Source organism: Neomonachus schauinslandi, chromosome 3 (assembly GCF_002201575.2).
Source record: "Neomonachus schauinslandi chromosome 3, ASM220157v2, whole genome shotgun sequence".
Classification (NCBI taxonomy): Eukaryota; Metazoa; Chordata; class Mammalia; order Carnivora; family Phocidae; genus Neomonachus; species Neomonachus schauinslandi.
The window spans coordinates 184,693,774-184,714,379 of NC_058405.1; the positions used below are offsets into that span (position 1 = coordinate 184,693,774).

At 43.6% G+C, this 20,606-nt stretch overlaps 1 protein-coding gene across 3 annotated transcripts in view; it reads left to right on the forward strand.

Moving 5' to 3' along the window:
* The window catches only part of ARMC9 (armadillo repeat containing 9), a 117,377-nt gene that overhangs the window by 66,530 nt on the left and 30,241 nt on the right, over positions 1-20,606 (forward strand). For all 3 annotated transcript variants that reach the window (XM_021690332.1, XM_044913450.1, XM_044913448.1), the window contains one exon: positions 945-1,000. In XM_021690332.1, coding sequence (XP_021546007.1) covers positions 945-1,000 — 56 coding nt within the window. The remainder of the gene's footprint in view (positions 1-944; positions 1,001-20,606) is intronic.

Consider the following 20,606-nt stretch of genomic DNA (forward strand, 5'->3'; position numbering starts at 1 on the left):
GTCTAGTACTACTGTCTACTACAGTACCATCTAGTACTATACTATAGTACTGTCTGGTACTACTATCTACCACAGTACCGTCTATTTCTACTATCTATTACCGTGCCGTCTAGTACTATACTATAGTACTGTAGTACTATGCTAGTACAGTGCTGTCTAGAGAAAATGCTGAGTGTGTTCAGCAGAGCAAGAGAGATGACTACTCAGTGAGGGATCAGGGAAGTCTTCGTGGAGGAGAAAGTAACCGAACGTCTGTGTAATACCTGCCGTGTACCTGACCCTGGGCCAGGTGGTGTAGTTCTGGCGTGTTATAAAATCCCCCCAGTCACCCTAGGAAGTAGGTGGTCTGATACCCATTTCACTGATGAAGAAACAGAGGCTCATTCTCTGATTCCAGTGTGCTGTTATCCCCTTTATAAACTCCTTTACAATCTAGCAATGAACCACAAGAGCCTTCGGGAACCCTGCTGCCATGGCCACTACTCCAGCCTCTGTGGAAAAATCATGGGATTTAGAAATAGACTCGAGTCGAATGTGGGAATGTGACCATAAACAAGACCCTTATCCTCTCTATGCCTGTGTTTGCTCTTTGCTATAGAATGGGAATGAGAGTCAACAAAATCTTTGTAAGGAGTAAACAACACATGCGACAGTGCCCAGCACGGTGCCTAGTGATACTCGTTCACTTCCTTTCCTCTAAATTCCTCTCAAATTATATGCTGGCTTTCAACTTTTCTCCTGCCACTACCAGTGCGTTCTGGTACAAACGGGGAGAGAGATTTAAGTTGTGTAGGATGATCTGAGTCTGTGGCTTCGTGGGCACCAGAAACCCGATTGTTCTGGTGCCACCTCATTCTTGTCTCTGCAGCAGCTGAAGGGTTCTGTTGGCCAAGGCTCCCCACCGTGTTCACAGTTATTCATTCGTTTATTTTTTCTTTATATAGAAGAGCTGCTGGATGGTGTTCTTGAATCTGACGATGATGAAGATGAAGATGATGAAGTAAGTTGGAGGCTCTTGACACCACATAAAAAACTTGGGCCAAACTATTTAGTCTCTTCCTTGCCTTGAAGAGTTAGTCCAGAAATGGGAGATTTCGATCCCTGCTGCCTTATTTCTGACAGTTCTGGGGGTTGGTTAGAGCTCAGCTGGGTGGGTGTCTGCTGGTCTCATGTGGGATGTCGTGTGGCTGCTTTCCGTGTCCAAGCTAGCCTCGCGTCCTCCACGGCCTCTTCACGTGGCCTCTAATCACTCAGTGGTCTCGCCCGCACTTCCTTCCCAGTTGGCGGCAAAACTTCCAACCCTCTCCAGGCTCAACAGCGTCAGAGCATCACTCCTGCTGGGTTCTGCTCAGGGCATGTCACTGGGGGGCGGCAGCCAGACTCCACCAACAGGAGGGTTCAAGGTGGGAGCACTTGCGGGTGGTCACGCCTTCGGTGGGCTTGCTGCAGCCAGCACACAGATGCCATACTCCACAGCACTTGGGTTTCACGGGAAGTTAAAAGACAACGGTTCTTCCACATGAATCTTTTGCTTTGAAGGGGCATGAGCCTCCCCTGGTCTTCCTCGTGGTTGGGAACGTTGGGCACAGAGGCTCACTGTGAGAATCTCTCCAGTGAGAGGCTTGGCTCATTTGACTCCTTTAATTGCATTTGTTTTCATGTGGGTTTCCTCAGCTGTGAAAAATCTGCTTACCTGGTGTTTTAAAGCCTGAAGGTTCAGAACTAATGTGAGTGAGTCTCATGAAATGGTATAGAGAATGGTGACTCGTGCACTATAAATGGATCTGTCAGACAGGCTTTTTCCTTGTTTTTCCTTCAGACCTAGAGAAAACATACACATTACCCTCTCCAGTTCTCTGTAGTAATAATTGGTTTGCATTCCTTCTCCGTTGTGGGGAGCAGTTACTCCTGAAGTGAATGTGGGGGACATGTTTCTCCTTGGAGCTGTGGTCTGTGTGTTTGAAAGGTGTGTAAAAGTCAGATTTCGTCCATCCGTGGCAGTTGGGGAGCTAGTTCGTTTATGAGCCCTCCACCGAAGCAGACAGCCGCGCTGAGGTCCACCAGTGACTGTCCCTCCCACAGGCAGCCTCCCGCCTGCCACTTGCTCCCTGAGCTGTAGGTGGCACCAGCGGGTGCTCTCGCCTTTGTCCGACAAGTGCGGCTCTGGACCTCGGCTGGGGATCCTGGCCAGCACCTTCTCCGGGGGTGGGCCCAGAGGGGAGGAGACCAGCCTCAGGTCACACAAAGTCGATGGCAGCAAAATCTGGTTTAGAACAGGGATTGGCAGGCTTTTTCCGTAAAGAGGAAAGTAGTCAATATTTTAGGCTTCGTGGGCTCCTCAGGTCTCTGTTTCAGCTGCTCAGGCCCGCCACTGTAATGCACAGTACCTGTCAGCAAGACATAAATGGACAACTGTGGCTGTGTTCCCATAAAATTGTGTTTATGGACGCTAAAATTTGAATTCTGGTTGATTTTTATGTGTACTAAACATTTTTTTTCAAATGTTTAAAGATGTAAAACTCCTTCTCAGCTTGCTGGCCTTTCCCAAGCAGGCGTCAAGGAGGGCCTGTGATGTACTGAGCGCTGGGTGTTGTGTGCATGCAACTGATGAACCAATCACTGACCTCTACTCTGAAACTAATAATACACTGTATGTTAATTAATTGAATTTAAGTAAAATAAAATTAGGAAAAAACCCAAAAGCGTCTTGGCCTGTGGGCCATTGTTTGCCAGCTCCCTGACTCAGTCTTCTCAGGACTGTGATACAACACCTGCTTTGTGCCTGGCCCTTCGGTCCTGTTCTAAATTAATTACATTTTGAGTTAATGTCTTAATTATTGAATTCCAGTGAGTTTTTGTCATTCTGTCCAAGAGTTCCCCTCAAGATCTCTTTTTCCTCCTCCTGTGTTACCTCTTTGGGGGTTTTTTTGTTTGCTTTGGATGTTTTGTTTTGTTTTGTTGCTGTTAACCCCTTTGAATGGCAAGGGAAAATTCATTTGATTCAACTGTTCTGTTAATGATGGGAATTCAACTTTTGGAGATATCCCTATGGAAGCAATTACAGTCTACTAAAAATGAAGGAATAGAGAGATCTTTTATTTATTTATTTATTTTAAGATTTTATTTTTAAGTAATCTCTACACCCAACGTGGGGCTCGAACTCACAACACTGAGATCAGGAGTCGCATGTTCCATCGACTGAGCCCGCCAGGCACCCATATAGAGATCTTTTAATTTTCTGGGCTTTTGGCTATCCTGTGCAGATTATTATTTTAAGAGGGTGGTGTTTGAAAATATTTGTTGTGATAACGAGAATTTTCAGAAGATTCCTAGGAGGGGTGTAGTTGGGAAACGGTAAGGAAAGGATTGGGTGTTTGAGGCCAGAACATGACGTTTTGTGCTGAACTCCAGTCAGCAGGTCCTGGACTTCCCCTCCCTTGTGACCCTGACGGCCCACCGCAGAGCATGAGCACAAGCGCCCCGGGGAAGGCTGGGCTGTCTGTGTTTTACTCACCCTTCATTGAGGGTCGGTGTGACTTTCTAAATTGGAAAGAGAAAGGAAAGTGAAAGATGCCCAGACTTAGACTAAAGGAAACTTCCAGAGATCATTTGAGCAAGTCACACTGTCGTTGGAATGTGGCTGCCGCCTCCCAAGCAAAATTATTTTCAAGGCCTCTGATCATATGTCATTTTGCTTAGCAATGTAAAATGTTTTTAATTTAATATTTAAACCCAAAACACAGATAACGGAGCCAGTGTTCTCAGGGAGCTGCTCAGTGCTTCTCAAGATAAAATGGCTCTATCGGGGTGTGGCCAGAAGCCACGGGGATTATGCTCGTTTTGCCTTCCATTGAGTTAACATTTGTGCACTTCTGATTGCGGCCATGGGTCCTGCTCCCCTGGAAGCTCAAGAGAACCCCTAGATGCAGAATCCAGTTTTTCTCTCTAATTTCTAAAAATGTAATAACTTGTCCTGATGTGCTATCACTTAGTGATGTCTGATATGCGTACATTTATATGTGAAAATAAAAAATTGTAGAGTTAGAAATGTTTTTTTCGACTTCAAGGCTGTCTGGGGTATGGGGCGCCTGGGTGGCTCAGTCGTTAAGCGTCTGCCTTCGGCTCAGGTCATGATCCCAGGGTCCTGGGATCGAGCCCCACATCGGGCTCTGTGCTCTGCAGGAAGCCTGCTTCTCCCTCTCCCACTCCCCCTGCTTGTGTTCCCTCTCTCGCTGTGTCTCTCTGTCAAATAAATAAATAAAATCTTTAAAAAAAAAAAAAAAAAGACTGTCTGGGGCATAATGTCAAATGGGAAAAGGAAATCGCAAAGGGATAGGAACACTACAATTTCAGGAAAAAAACATAAATACACATTCTGATGAATGATGTATGTGCCTTTGTATAGGTGTAACAAAAAGGCATGGAAAGTTACGTGCCCTCTTTGTGGACACTGGAAACTACCTGGGGGGTAGGTAGGACGAGGAAATGGGGGGGGCGGTGGCGAGGCCTTGGTCAGCCAGAGAGAGTCGCAGAGTCCGTGTAAGTGAGAAGTGAGAGGGCGTGGATTTAGTGGACGGAGGGCGAGTGCTGAGCCCTTCTGAAGACTAATGGGGCGAAAGCCAAACTGAGGAGTTGGGGAGCAGGTGGGAAGTGGGAGAACGGAGCCAGTAAGTGTATGCGGCGCTTCCCACAAATCTGGCTGTGAGCAAGACAGAAAGTGGGATAGAGGCTAAGCAGGGCAGTTTTGTTCTGCTCCGTTCTAATTTGGGAGAGACCTAAGCATGTTAAAATGCTGCTGGGAAGGATCCAGCTGAGAGGGAGAAAGTCCGGAGGAGAGAGAAGGGCAGATGTTGTCATTATTTTCACAATTGCTTCTTATGCTCTCATGGCCCACAAGCCCCCAGGCCCATTTAAACCTCCAGAGAAAGAGAACCATCCTTAGTAAAGCTTGGGCCATACAGACACTGCCACAGGCAGGCGACTGCTACAGTGGAAGGGTTTGAACGCACCTCCCCCGGTGCTTTAAAGAAATGTATCATCTAATACAATTTTTTTTTTAAGATTTTATTTTATTTATTTGACAGAGACACAGCGAGAGAGGGGACACAAGCAGGGGGAGTGGGAGAGGGAGAAGCAGGCTTCCCGCGGAGCAGGGAGCCCGATGCGGGGCTCGACCCCAGGACCGTGGGATCATGACCTGAGCCCAAGGCAGACGCTTAACGACTGAGCCACCCAGGCGCCCCCCAATTTATTTTTGTATTAAGCATATGTCATATGTCCCCAAAGAGCTGCCGGTAAATCACAGGGCTCAGGAACCCCGAGGCCTGTGTCTCTACCACAAATGGCTCGTTTCCTTGTGACAATTTAAGGTGAGGTGTCCAGCTCGTAAATGGAGAAGAAAGGCCTTCCTGTGCTATTTGAGAAGACGGATTTTAAAACAAATATTCTCCTCTCTTAACAAAACAGGTTTAAGTGCCAGAGGAGATCAGCCACCTGGTAAAGAGAGAGATTTGGGTGCCTGGTGGCTCAGTTGGTTAAGCGACTGCCTTCGGCTCAGGTCATGATCCTGGAGTCCCTGGATTGAGTCCCGCATCGGGCTCCCTGCTCGGCAGGGAGTCTCCTTCTCCCTCTGACCCTCCCCTCTCTCATGTGCTCTCTCTCATTCTCTCTCTCTCAAATAAATAAATAAAAATCTTTAAAAAAAAAAAAAGATTTAATGGCTGGTTGCCACATAAGTGACAATCAAATGCTCAGCCATTTCCTTCTCTAGAGATTTCTCATATATAAGAGTCATTCATTTGTTTATTCAACAAATATTTGAGCTCTTTGAAATCACATTATTCTAGGAAATAATGAGGAAGGGAGACAAAAGAAATCTAAAAGTACAGGTGGCTTAAAATACCGCCAAGAGTTTAAAATCTGGAGAGGTGAGACCATCGTGATGGTGATGGCGGGCCAGGCACTGTCCTCGGTGCAGTACGCGTGCTCACTCGTCTGCGCACAACAAGCCTACGAGAGCTACTCTTATGGTCCCATTTCACAGATGGCGAAACGGAGAAAAGACGTCACTCGCCGAGTTCACACAGCTAATAAGTAAGTGGTGGAGCTCAGAATCAAACCCAGCTGGCCTGACTCTCCAGTCCACGCCATTAACCACTGCCCGATTTGGTCTCTCGTGAGACAGATGTAAACAGTAGAAACAGTTAACAAATGATAGAAAACAAATACATGATTATCGGTTCATGGACGTGATAAAAACGGGAAGTACTATACAAATTCGAGTACTGCAGGAGTACTGGAATGTACTCACTGCTCAGTGGGGAGTCTGCTTCTCCCTGTGCCTCCCCCTCTGCTCTTGATCTCTCCCCTTCTCTCTGTCTCTCTCTCAAATGAATAAATAAAATATTTTTAAAAAAATTACTGAAGATTCTAAAGAGCTTTTGTTTATGTGGATTTTGCCTATCAATATTTGCTAAATTAGAAAGAATTTAAAACTGATAAAATGTATTTATTTTTAAATGACAGTAAGCTACCCATTATCTGTTAATAAAAATAAATTTTTTTTTAGATTTTATTTATTTGACAGAGAGAGAGAGAGAAAGAGCACAAGCAGGGGGAGTGGCAGGCAGATGGAGGAGAAGCAGGCTTCCTGCTGAGCAAGGAGCCCAATGTGGGACTCAATCCCAGGACCCTGGGATCACAACCCGAGCCAAAGGCAGATGCTTAACCAACTGAGCCACCCAGGTGCCCCCAAATAAGGTATTATTTTTTTAGATTTTTCTTATTTATTTGAGAGAGAGAGCAGGGCAAGCAAGAGAGAACATGGGGGTGCAGAGGGAGAGGGAGAAGCAGACTCCCCCACTGAACAGGGAGCCCAATGTGGGGCTCGATGCCAGGATGCTGAGATCATGAGCTGAGCCGAAGGTAGCCTTTAACCGACTGAGGCCCCCAGGCGCCCCAGATGTTTTTATAAAAAATATTACTTTCCCGGGGCGCCTGGGTGCCTCAGTTGTTAAGTGTCTGCCTTCGGCTCAGGTAGTGGTCCCAGGGTGGTAGGATCGAGCCCCGCATTGGGCTCCCTGCTCAGCAGAGAGCCTGCCTCTCCCTCTGCCTCTGCCTGCAGCTCTGCCTACTTGTGCTCTCTCTCTCTCTGTCAAATAAATAAGTAAAATCTTTAAAAAAAAAAAAAAGAAAGAAAGAAAATCTTTAAAAAAAAAAAAAGAATTTAAAAATATATATGTATTGGGGCACCTGGGTGGCTCAGTCGTTAAGCGTCTGCCTTCGGCTCAGCTCATGATCCCAGGGTCCTGGGATCAAGCCCCGCATCAGGCTCCCTGCTCCGCAGGAAGCCTGCTTCTCCCTCTCCCGCTCCCCCTGCTTGTGTTCCCTCTCTCGCTGTGTCTCTCTCTGTCAAATAAATAAAATCTTTAAAAAAATAAATAAATAAAAATAAAAATATATATGTATTTCCCAAAAAAATGTATTAAGAAGAGTATAGCATTGTATTTTATTTTTGCAAATCTCTTTAATGTCTGCATTAGAAAATAGTTGGATTCTCGGGGCACCTGTGTGGCTCAGTCGTTAAGCATCTGCCTTCGGCTCAGGTCATGATCCCAGGGTCCTAGGATCGAGCCCCGCATCGGGCTCCCTGCTCAGCGGGAAGCCTGCTTCTCCCTCTCCCACCCCGCCGTTTGTGTTCCCTCTCTCGCTGTGTCTCTGTCAAATAAATAAATAAAACCTTTAAAAAAAAAATAGTTGGATTCACAGATCCTCTTCTGGATTCCATCTGTTGGAATATGTTGTAGTTGAAAGGGGTGGAGTATTTTTAATAGCCTTTTTGGATAGAGATTTTTTTTAATTTGGTACTACTTCAGAATTGGACAAGTGATAGTTTATTAAAGGTTAGTTGCAACATAAAGTCAAACACCAATACCAACAAATCTTTTTTATTTTGTTAAAATCTGTTAGTCTCTTTTGTATTTTGTTAATCTTGTTTTCTGGTTGTTCGTTGCTAGTGTATAGAAATACAATTGATTTTTATTTGTGACCTAAAACCTTACTGAACTCATTTATTAGCTCTAAGGGGTTTTGTTTCTTTTGTTTTGTGATGGGTTCCTTAGGATTTTCTGTACACAATGCCGTGTCATCTGTGAATACAGATAATTTTACTTCTTCCTTTCTAATCTAGATGTCTTTTATTTCCTTTTCTTGTCTAATTGCCCTGGCTACAACTTGCAGTACAGTGTTGAATACAAGTGGTTATTGGAGGGGACACCTTTGTCATTTTCCTCATCTTAGGGGGAAAGATTTCTGTCTTTTACTGTCCAGTGTGATGTTAGCTGTGGGTTCCTCATAGAGGCTCATTATCAGCCTGACACTGCCCTTCTTTTCAGAGTTTGTTAAGTGTTGGATTTTGCCAAATGCTTTTTCCACATAAATTAAGATGATCATGTGAGGTTTTTTTCTTTCATTCTGTTAACACGGTGTATGACATTGATTGATTTTCATATTTTAAACCACCCTTGAGTTTCTGAGAAAAATCCTGCTTTATCATGATTTATAATCCCTTTTATATGTTGCTGGATTTGGTTTGCTAGTATTTTCCTGAGGATTTTTGTATGTATATTCATAATAAGTATCAGACTATAGTTTGACTTCTCTTATGATGTCTTTAGTTGTTTTTTTTTTTGTAATTTTCACTTGAAATATAGTTGACATACAGTATCATATTAGTTTAAGGTGTACAACATAGTGATCAACAATTACATACACCTCTTGCTGTAGTTTTATATCAGGATAATACTGGCCTCATAATATGAGTTGGAACGTGTTCCCTCTTCTATTTTTTGGAAGAGTTTGTAAAGGGCTAATGTTAATTCTTTAAATGTACGTTAGGTTTTACCAGTGCAACCTTCTGGACCTGAGCTTTTCTTTGTGGGAAGTTTTTTTTTTTTATTGCTGATTTGATCTCTTCACTTGTTATAAGTCTGTCTATCCAGATTTTTTTTTTCTTCTTGAGTCAGTTTCTATAATCTATGTCTTTCTAGGAATTTGTTCATTCTATCCAAGACATCTGATTTGTTGATTTGTGTAGTTTTTCATAGTATTGCCTTATGATCCTTTTTCTTTCTGTAAGGTCAGAAATGTCCCACCTTTCATTCCTGATTTTAGTAATTTGAGTCTTACCTCTTTTGCTTGGTCAGCACTATGGACTGAATGGTGTCCTGTCATATTTTTTTTTTTTAAGATTTTATTTATTTATTTGAGACAGAGAGAATGAGAGAGCACATGAGAGGGGGGAGGGTCAGAGGGAGAAGCAGGCTCCCCGCCGAGCAGGGAGCCCGATGCGGGACTCGATCCCGGGACTCCAGGATCATGACCTGAGCCGAAGGCAGTGGCTTAACCAACTGAGCCACCCAGGCACCCAATCCTGTCATATTCTTATACGGAAGCCTTGACCCCCAGTGTGGTTGTATTTGGAGATAGGGCCTCTAAGGAAGTACTTCAGATTAAAGGAAGTCATAGGAGTGGGACCCTGATCAGATGGGATTAGTTCCCTTTTGGGAAAAGACATTCTAGAACACTCTCACCACCATGTGAGGACACAGAGAAGGTAGCTCTCTGCAAGTCAGGAAGAGAGCTCTGCTCTCATCAGGAAGCAAAATAGCCCGTGCTCTGATCTTGAACTTCCCAGGCTCCAGAACCATGAGATATACATTGCTGTTGGTTAAGCCACTCAATCTGTGGTATTTTGTTATGGCAGCCCGAGCTGACTAAGACCGTCAGTCTAGCTAAAGGTTTGTCAGTTTTGTTGATCTTCCCAAGAACCAACTTTTCATTTTGTTGATTTTCTCTGTTGTTTTTCTGTTCTCTGTTGTATTTATCTCGGCTCTAATCTTTATTATTTCCTTCCTTTTGCTTTTTTTTTCTGGTTCCTTAAGGTGTAAAGTTAGATTATGGACTTGAAAGCCACCTGTTTTCTAATGTAGGCATTAAATACATACATTAAATATGTACCGCTGTAGTGGGTGAGGATGTGGTGGGTTTACACTGTTGGTGGAAAAGCACAGTGGTGCAGCCACTGTGGAGAACAGTATAGAGGGTCCTCAGAAAGTTAAAAATGGAACTTCCCCACGATCCAATAATTGCACTACTGGTTATTTACCCAAAGATACACAAAAACACTAGTTTGAAGGGATACATGCACCCCTATGTTTACTGCAGCATTATTTACAATAGCCAATGTATGGAAGAAGCCCAAGTGTCCATTGATTGATGAATGGATAAAGATGTGGTGCTTACAAATATATATAATGAAATATTATTCAGCCATAAAAAAGAATGAAATCTTGCCATTTACAATGACATGGATGGAGCTAGAGAGTATTACGCTAAGTGAAGTAAGTCAGTCAAAGAAAGACAAATATGTTATGATTTCACTCATATGTGGAATTTAAGAAACAAAACAAATGAGCAAAGGGGAAAAAAGAGAGAGAGGCAAACCAAGAAACAGACTCTTAACTAGAGAGAACAAACTGACGGTTACTATAAGGGAGGGGGAAGGAAAGGATGGGGGGAAAAAGGTGATGGGAATTAAGGAGTGTATTTGTTGTGATGAGCACCGGGTTATATATGGAATTATTGAATCACTATATTGTACACCTGAAACTACAATTACACTGTATGTTAACTCACTGGAATTTAAAGAAAACAGGGAAAAAAGAGAGAGAGAGATACACCTGACAGAGGTGTGTGCCTGGCTTACCTAACATGGAATCTCTGTCATACCCTCAACCAGTGCTATAAATTTCCCTCAGAGTACTGATTTTGCTGTATCCCACAGGTTTTGGAAAGTTGTGTTTTCATTTTCATTTATCTCAAAATATTTTCTACTTTTCCTTGTGATTTCTTCTTTGTCCCATTGGCTATTTATGAGTGTGTTTTCAGCAAGCCCTTGAGGACAAGGCTGTTGACAAATGAGCAAGCTCTCAGATCAAATAAAGACGAGCCCTGTGAGAGGTTAACCAGATCAGTTAAATAATGGCCGTTCTCTTGGAATGGGGCTTCTGGGGAGCCCAAAGCCCATCTGCTCCCTCCAGTGACTGCTTGGCTGCTGGTTTTCACTTTGATTGCAGGGCTGGTAGTTTTCAAGGAGCTGGGGAAAGAGAGGAGTAGGGAAGTTTAAATGCCACAATATTTGCTGTTGTACTGACAATTAGTTTTTTTTTTTTTTCTTGAATAAGCACCCCTCAGATTGTCACAAACCATTGATTAATTTCCAGAGTTCTGACAAATTTGATTTGGACAGTTTTTGCCAGTGTTTTCCTCACTTTTATGGAGGAATGGATTTTCAGAAGTTCTCACTTCACAATTCCTGCTGACATCCTATTTTATACTTTCAATAGCTCTTTTACCCATGCATCATTTTGTATTTTCATGCATTGATCATTTGAGAAATAAAGGTTTTTCAGTTTTACAGTGCTTCCAAATGTTGCCATATTTCATTATAAAACATCCAGATATTGCATTAGTTAATATTGCCACTGATCTCATCAGAAAAATCTTGAAAAGCTATTAAGCTCACAGTGGCAGGAACAAGTTTTTTTAAATTTTGTTTTCTCTTGAGAGTTCAAAATTTTATTATTGGTAATAGTACTATTAGTTGTTTTCCTTGAAGTGACAAGCTCATCTCATTAATTTTTGAGAAAATGCCTGCTAAATACCCAAGTCTGAAAAACCATAGTTTGTCTATCATTCTTTCAAGTAAAAATAGTGTTCCTTGAAAAAATTGCCTCGTTAAGCTTGCAACTCAGATAATCTTACAAATGTTTTTCAAGATAACCATCATGTACGTCCCATTTTGTTACACAGAATGTTAAAAAGAGACCACAAGAGCACAAGAGTCAAGACTTAATCAAATTTCTTCTGCTGCTTCATCAAGGGCATTCTTTTTTTTTTTTTTTTTAGACAGAGCTGGGAGGCGGGGCAGTGGGAGAGAGAGAATCTTAAGCAGGCTCCACGCTCAGCACAGAGCCCGACTCGGGGCTCGATCCCACAACCCTGAGATCATAACCTGAGCCGAAATCAAGGGTCGGACGCTCAACCAACTGAGCCACCCAGGCGGCCCTTATCAAAGACATTCCTAAATGAAACTATATCTAATATCTTTCTATCATTGATCTATCTGTCATTTTTCTGTCTGTGCATCTGTTTATCGATCTGTCTATCCATCCATCTATCCGTCTGTCTACCTGTCTACCTGTGGTCGCAGTGGAGAATACAGTGACTGCTGCTCAGGTGTGGTAGCACTGCCTGATTGACACTGAGGCATCAGTGGTTTTACCCTCTGTTGCGTCTCTACCCTCAGTGTAAATAAATATCAGTACAGTTATCCCAGGATACACCATGAAAGTCAATACATTAAATATTTCATCTAGCGACTCTTACGGTTTGTTGCCAAGCAACAAAAAAAGATCTTTATGGAAACAATCTTTGATGACTAGTTGCTGTTGATACTGGATGAATACAAGCCAAATAGCAAGTCCAGGCATACTTCTGCGGATGAGATGTTAATTGACTCAGCATTCATGTTTGCAGCTTAATCTTTGCTTCAGCAAGCTACTCTTTCATTGGAAAGTAGCATGCTGCAATTTCTTCTGTTAACTTTCCATTCAGCAGCGTAAGCTCTACAAAGCTGTCGTGTATGTTTCCTCAGTTCAAGGCAGTAGTTACCTGTCAGCGTTCTTCAGTGGCTGTGTTTTATTAATAATTTGGGTGGATGGATAATTTTAGATTGACAGAAAAAAAATAATACAGCATTCCCATATACTCATCGCATAGCTGCAGTGGCTTTTTAATTTCTAAATTTGAAAAAAAGTTAAAAGTTTTCCATTTTGGGGCACCTGGGTGGCTCAGTCAGTTAAGTGTCTGCCTTTGGCTCAGGTCATGATCCCAGGGTCCTGGGATTGAGCCCCGCATCGGGCTCCTGCTCAGTGGGGAGCCTGCAAAAATAAAAAAAATTAAAAAAATAAAAGAGTTTTCAAATTTTGACTTTTAAAGAACTTATCTATGTTTAAAATTTTCAGATCCTTTTTTTTTTTAAGATTTTATTTATTATTTGGCAGAGAGAGAGTTAGCAAGAGCAGGAACAAAAGCAGGGGGAGTGGGAGAGGAGAAGCAGACTTCCCGCGGAGCAGGGAGCCCTATGTGGGGCTCAGTCCCAGGACCCTGGGACCATGACCTGAGCGGAAGGCAGACGCTTAATGACTGAGCCACCCAGGCACCCCAGATCCTTTTTCTTTCAACACACAATGATTGCTCTCAAAATTATACCTCAGCTTAATTGGCATAGTAATATTATCCACAAATATTTTATTCCATAAGACATAAAAAGGCAACTTGTTGACATCTATAAAACTGAGGGAAAGATAGCTTCCGTGTAATTATACAGAATGACACATATAATGCCTAGCTTCTTTGGAAAACATCCCTCCCTTCCATGAGTCAGAGAACTTCCTGATAAGTCCGTTTCATTTTTCTCAGCATCTTTTTATATATACGGTACAGCTTTGGGTTGAGAAAGGGGGTCCTCTGATCTCCCTTTTTAAGCCAATGATCCATCCTTACAAATATAAGAAAAAATACCATAAACAAGTTATCTTTTATTTTAGGATAAATGATTCTTAAGTTTTAAAATAACAGGTTTTTTTGTTTTTAAAGATTTTATTTATTTGAAAGGGAGAGTGAACGCGTGTGTGCACACACACAGGAGTGAGGGGGAAGGGCAGAAGGAGAGGGAAAAGCAGACTCAGCTCTGAGCAGGGAGCCCAATGTGGGGCTCAATCCCAGGACCCTGGGATCATGACCTGAGCTGAAGACAGATGCTCAACTGACTGAGCCACCCAGGCACCCCTAAAATAACCGTTTTAGAGAAAACTTAAAAATTAGAAAAGTTCTTGAAAAATCATAAAAATATTATTCCAAAAATAAAACAATAAGTATACTCATAGTCTGTTTCCACAGAGGAGCAAGGAAAGATTTGATTTCAAAATAATAGTATGTTGAGAATAATATATTGAGTGATAATGAAGTTATAGCAGTTATAGTAGATGTAAGCAAGGTAGCTAGTAAAAGCACAAGAGAAGAACAGAGAACACATATTTATACCCTAAACCTTAGAAGTTTCTAGAAAATATAATAAACATACATTATATTAGCCATCAGAGTGATACCATCACAAATCATGTAGTCTCTAGAAAACTTTACTGTATCATAAGAGAATGAGAGTAAAAAAGGCAAGTGTTATTAAATATTAATTATATATTATTTTACATTTTATAAATTATAATGTATAAGTATATTGCAGTTGTGAACATGGTTTAGGCTTCATAGACCCTCTGAGGTCTTAAGGCCTCCAAAGTTTCCTCAGACCACACCCTGAGTACCACTGGTTTGCAGTTTTGTACAGTCTTTACGAGTTTAAGGATTACAATTTACTCTGACTTTATAAAATGGATACGAGGGTTTTTCATTTTTTCCTAAGGGCTGGAATTCATTTCATTTTGTTTTACTTTGTCTCATCAATTCTTCTGCCGCCACCCATTCCCTATGGCCCCGTGACACATACACACTCTCCTGAGGAAATGAAGCTGGTCAGGTACGGGAAGGAGGCTGGCTGGTGGGCAGGTCTGCGGTTGACCCCCACACCTGCAGGTGGCTGCAGGCAACTCAGACCCAGTGACCGTCTCATGTGGTTGACTGTGACACAGGAGGGCTAGACTTTTTCTTTTTTTGATACCATATTTCCTACACATCAATGCAGAAAGCAGAAAACTGGGTCTTGTTCCTTTAAAATGAAAATTCATATAATTTTAAACATAGAACTCAATGTGATACTCTCCTTAGATGCATTTTACCAAAACAAGGCCCTGGGTAGAAACATTAGTATTCAAAGAAAGGTGGCAGGCTGTGGAACTGAATCAGTAGCTTTTATAGCATCCCTGTATGTTATGATCACTAAGGAATAATTAACATCAAATCACTTTTCACAGTTGCTGGAACATTCTAAGCCCTTGGTGAATGTTAGCTCTCATTATTATTGGTGTGATGGTTATGACCACCATCATCAGTATCATCTCCGGCATCAGCTCCAGGCCCACCAGGCCTGGCTGCAGAGAACCACATATACTGGTGTTTCTGCACCTGGTGTTCCATCTTTGGCTCTGGTGGCAGCATGGGAGCCATAGGGAAGCCCTAGATAAGGATATAGCCTCAGGTGTCTTAAAATACAGTGTAGTCATAGAAAATGTGAGGTTCAGTAAGGCTAACAGATCAGAAGACCGGTGTCTTTAAAAAATAGCTTGTAATGTCCACAATAGCCGAACTATGGAAAGAGCCCAGATGTCCATGGACAGATGAATGGACACAGAAGATGTGATGTATATATACAATGTATTACTACTCAGCCACCCAAAAAAAATGAAATCTTGCCATTTGCAATGAAGTGGATGGAACTAGACGGTATTATGCTAAGTGAAATAAGTCAGAGAAAGACAATTACAATATGATCTCACTCACTCTTATGAAACAAAACCGAGGGTCATAGGGGAAAAAAGGGAAAAATAAAACAAGACAAAATCAGAGAGGGAAACAAACCATAAGAGACTCTTAATCATAGGAAACAAAGGTCTCTGGCAGGGAGAGGAGGGGACATAGGGTCACTGGGTGATGGGCATTTAGGAGGGCATGTGATGTAATGAGCACTGGGTATTATATAAGACTGACGAATCACAGACCTGTACCCCTGAAACAAATAATACATTATATGTTAATTAATTGAATCTAAATTTTAAAAAAGAAAAGAAAAGATAGCTTGTTACAGTTCCCAAGAGGCAAGGGCAGCGACATCCCGGGGGGGCTACACAGGGAGCCCCAGGGTCAGTTGGCAGGCAGAGGGAGGGAAGGGAAATGTGGCCAATAGCATTTATTGTGGTTTCCACAGGAAGGATCAAGTGAGGCAGAGTAAGAAGGTTTAAGATTGGCTAGTTTGAATGGTTTCACTGGGCTCTGTGGCCTAGGGGCTGTCCCTGGTTGTCTGGCATCTGGGCCTGGGGTGACAAGGGCAGGTGGACAATCGCCCCGAGTGTGAGAGCCTGAGGCAGGAGGTGGTTGGAGTGTGGGCTCTGGATTGGCTGGCTTGCCTTTGAAAGGTGTGCTCACAAGCAAGTTGTTCACTGTCTCTAGGAATTGGCAGTCCTCCAAGGGCCAGCAAAGCTCCAGATGTCAGAGCATCAGACAGAGAAAACAGGAGATGTACTTAATACACGAGGCTTCCACAGGCTGGGTCTGCTGAACTTCTAGCCCGCCCTCCCTCTTCTACCTGAAATGGACTCCCCAAGCGCAAAGGAGCTCCAGGGACCTTACGTGGTCTCAAACCTCCCCCCACCCCCCGAGTTTCCCACTTCCATCAGCCCACCATTGCTGCCATCCAGGGTTCTAGGCCTGGGACAGTTACCTCATCTGGTTATGAGATTCACACTGATCCCCTTAATATTCACCCCAACTGATAAAGGCCAGAGTCTTTCGAAAAGAACTTTTACTTAAAAACCAGAGGAAGAAACTTAGCAAATAAGAGAGGTATTACTTAGGGTACAGAGCTCCATTGCAGAGGGTGGGCATCAGGCCAAGGAGTGGCATGAGCCCAGAGCCCAGGCCTGACCCAGCCAAGGATAGTTCACTTTGGCCTCGGCAGGGGCTATGCAAAGTGGGAAGGCAGGGGACACATCTGCAGGGGTGCTCTGCAGCCGGGCTGCAGGAAATGGAGAACCATGAACTGTGCTCTGCTGGGGAGGGGTGTGAACAGCGCTATGCCCCAGGAAGATTCAGCTGGCCTCAGGGTTCAAGTGAACTGCAGATCCAGAAAGCTTAGAATTACTTAGCAGGCGGTATCTTCTGAGGGGTTATTATGTGCAGGACTGGGCCAAGAGCCTTACCAGCTTTTTTCCATGTATTCTTCATACCTCTGCCATCAGGAAGGTTCTGTTATCAGTCCTGTGTGTACTGGATGAGAAAACCCAAGTTTAGAGAGGCCCAGGAACTTGCTCAAGGTTACAGGGGTAGTCGCTAGTCGAGCTGAGGCTTGAACCCAAGCTGGCGGGACGGCCGTGGGCCTGACCCCCTTTCTGCTGCACAATTCAGTGGGGGAGGTGCTGCGCGGGGAGCTCCTGCAGGCCAAACATGCACGAGTGCTCACTACCATGGTGTGTCATGAGGAGCTGAAGGCTGGGGTAACCTGGGGAGGATGGTGACGCCTTTAACAAAAACGGGGCACACAGGCTTAGGGGGGCATATCATAGGCAGGGTGAAACGATTTTAAATGGAGCAGTACGTACCATGATCTAGCTACAACAGAAAGTGATGGGCCTAGAACCAGTCCATTTCTACGCAGGCATCCTTCAAGTAATCTTGCATTCCGCAGACAAAGGCATACTGTCGAGTGCTTGGGCCATGACCTCCTTTCTCTTCTGCCGCTTTCATATATGATCTGCGAGATGGCTGACCCACCAGGAACCTGCACACGTCCAAAGAGCCTCCAGCAAGCTGCTCTTCACGAATCACCTCTGCTGGGTCAGCCGCGGTGGTCAGCTTGCTGGGCATGGTGCAGATGTGCTTTTCATTCCCTGTTACCTAATTAGCAGAGAAATCTCTGTCTAGGTCTGTATTACTGGCAGGGCCTTTCCATTATTTAACCAAGTCAAGAAAGAAACCAGTGTTTCCCAATTAAGGCTTTTGCTTTTTTTCTGGTTCTAAATTCGTTTATTTCTATAACACGGCTCCTGTGCGCTCAGACCTTGGCTGGGATGAACCACCCAACGGGCTGACTCATGGCTCCTGCCCTCATTTCCACTCTGGTTTCTATGGAAATAGACAGCAGAAGGCTCAAAACAAAGTGAGGGCTCGGAGACACCTCATGATTCTCAGCCTTTCACAAACCCTATTTGTCCAGCATCTGTTTCCATGGAAACAGACGCAGAGAAGGTCAACCAGTGAACTTTTTTTTTCTCTCTTATCTAATTTTTTTACAAATAATGAAACTGCATGGCTTTTTCCTATTACCACGGAGTTTTGGAATAGTACATTACCTATAATGAGGCATGTAGATTTTGAATCTTGACCCATTGGATAAATCCTTGTGCTGAAATACACTCCTCATTATTTCATTTTATAATTTTTATTCAATAAATAAACTTGTTTTACTTACCCCATGAAATCACTGTCACTCGGCATTCAAGAAACACTTAGCGTGTTAGGTTCTGGGAGTGTGACTGGAGGAAAAAACAGTGCCTGCCCTACCATGGCCTCCAGCTTCACAGTTCAAGGCATCTGTGCCCCGGGTGGTAACCCAGGCCCCCACCTGCATCTCTGGGGCTTGGTTGTAAGGGCTCAGGGTCGGTTTGGCTCCAGGTGAGCCAGTTTGTATCTAAATTCTCTGTACCACATATGTTCTATAAAATACTGAATACAGCTGCTATGTAAAACATAGAAATAAAGGCAGTCTTCTATTACAGTGAGCAAAATGAGCATTGCACCATACTCAGTTTTGCGGAATGACAAGAGTACAGAAGTGACTGTCATTAAGCAGTTGCTGGGCCTGGTGTATTAACGATCTGCTGCTAGGAACAGTCAAGTGGATGTCAGTCACATCTTTAAAAGGAAAAGCTGAGCAAGCTCCCCTGAAATAGAAAAAACCAGAAACAAAGTAAAAGTCGTCATTGCTCTGTGGGAGCTACACTACAGAGAATTAGTTACGCAATTCATTTAGCGGCCAACTGTGTGCTTTTTCTTTTTTAAGATTTTATTTTTAAGTAATCTCTACATCCAACGTGAGGTTCGAACTCACAACCCTGAGATAAATAGTCGCATGCTCCACTCACTGAGCCAGCCAGGTGCCCCTGTGTGCTACTTTTTGGCATTTATTTTGATATTATCTTTCATGATTAATTCATCTTTTTTTATTCGTCTTTTTTTCATTGCTGTTTATTCTCACTGCCTTTTATTCTCCGATAATGAACTTACAAGTGCCACCAGGGCAGGGACAGTGTCAGCTTGGCTCACAGGGCACCCCCACCACCTAGCACAATCCATGGCACATGCAGGTGGCTGGACAGGGATCCACTGAGGAAGTGCTCACAGTGGACAGTTGTGCAAGACTGCTCATAGTTTCTCGCTGCAGAGAATCCTCCGGAGGAATGTAATCAGCCAGAGGCCCCTACTCCAGGCCCCAGAGAATTTTCATAAAGTGCACATGCCTGTTAGAACCCCCCCAGCTCGCTAGAACCCTCATCCCAGCAGGGCCCCTCAGCTTCTGCCTCAGTTGTTGAAATATCTCTAAATGGAATCATACAGTATGACATCTTCTGAGTCTGGCTCATTTGCTCAGTGTTACGTTTGTGGGTGCACTAGGTAGGCTTTGCTAACTGATACAAAGCACCCCAAACCTTAGTGGCCTAAAAAATTCACAGTCGTGATCCAGTGTTGGCTGGGTAGATGCTCAGCTGGTTTCACCTGGGCTCACTCCTGTGGCTGCATCTGGCTGGAGGTCAGTTGGGCGGAAGGTCCAAGGTGGTTTCACGGTCTGGCAGGTGGTGCCGGCAGAAGGGCCTGTCCTTGTCCTCCACGTGGCTCTCCTCTGGTGAGCTCACTGGGTATCTTCACAGCAAGTGTGGTCGAATTCCCAGAGGCTGAAGGCAGACACCGCCAGGCCTTTGAGGCCTTAGAACTATGGGCCTTGCTTCTGCCACACCCTACTGATCAGAGTCACCGCCAGCCCCACCTAAAGGGGTCAGGGGTGTGTGGTCCACCTCCACGAGGGAGGGTTTGCAAAGCACATTGCAAAGGGACACTTGCTGGAGTAGAGAGTTGCTGTGTGTTGAACAATCCACCACAGTGAGATTCATCTCAGAACAAACCATTTTAAGATAGCCTTTGTGTACTAAACAAAATAATCTTTTGTGACTTCACAAAACAAACAAACAAAAAAAGACAATAAACCAAGAAGTTCTTTCCAAATGAAGTTAAGAGTTTTTAGCAATCTAAATTGACATTTATTACCATCTAAACCTTACCCAACATGGGAAAATCCAACCACCCGTGACAGTCTGAGTTTCACCCTTTTCCAGCTTTACTGGGGTTCACCTTCAGTTTGTAATTTCAGAAACTTAATTTTTTTCCTAACAACCAGAAAGCAGTGTCGTGAGGAGTAAATGAGTATCTGTGTGTAGTCTGAGCCGAGTGCCTGGCCCACACCGTCTGGTCAGTGAGCGGTAGCTCTTCTGTTTTCTCCTGCATCATCCGAGTTGATCAAGCTTTGGGAACCTCATAGAAATCGACTCAGCAAGAATTCATTTACTTAACATATGTTTGTCGAACACCTACTATATGTCTGGGCCTATTCTGTGTCTTTACTGATTTTTCTGTCCATTTGTCCTACCAGTTATGGAGCGAGGAATATAGAAGTCTCCAATTATAATTGTAGACTTGCAATTTTTGTGTTACCTATTTTAGAGTTCTTTTGTTTTAAGCATCTACATTTGTAACTGTTAGGTCGA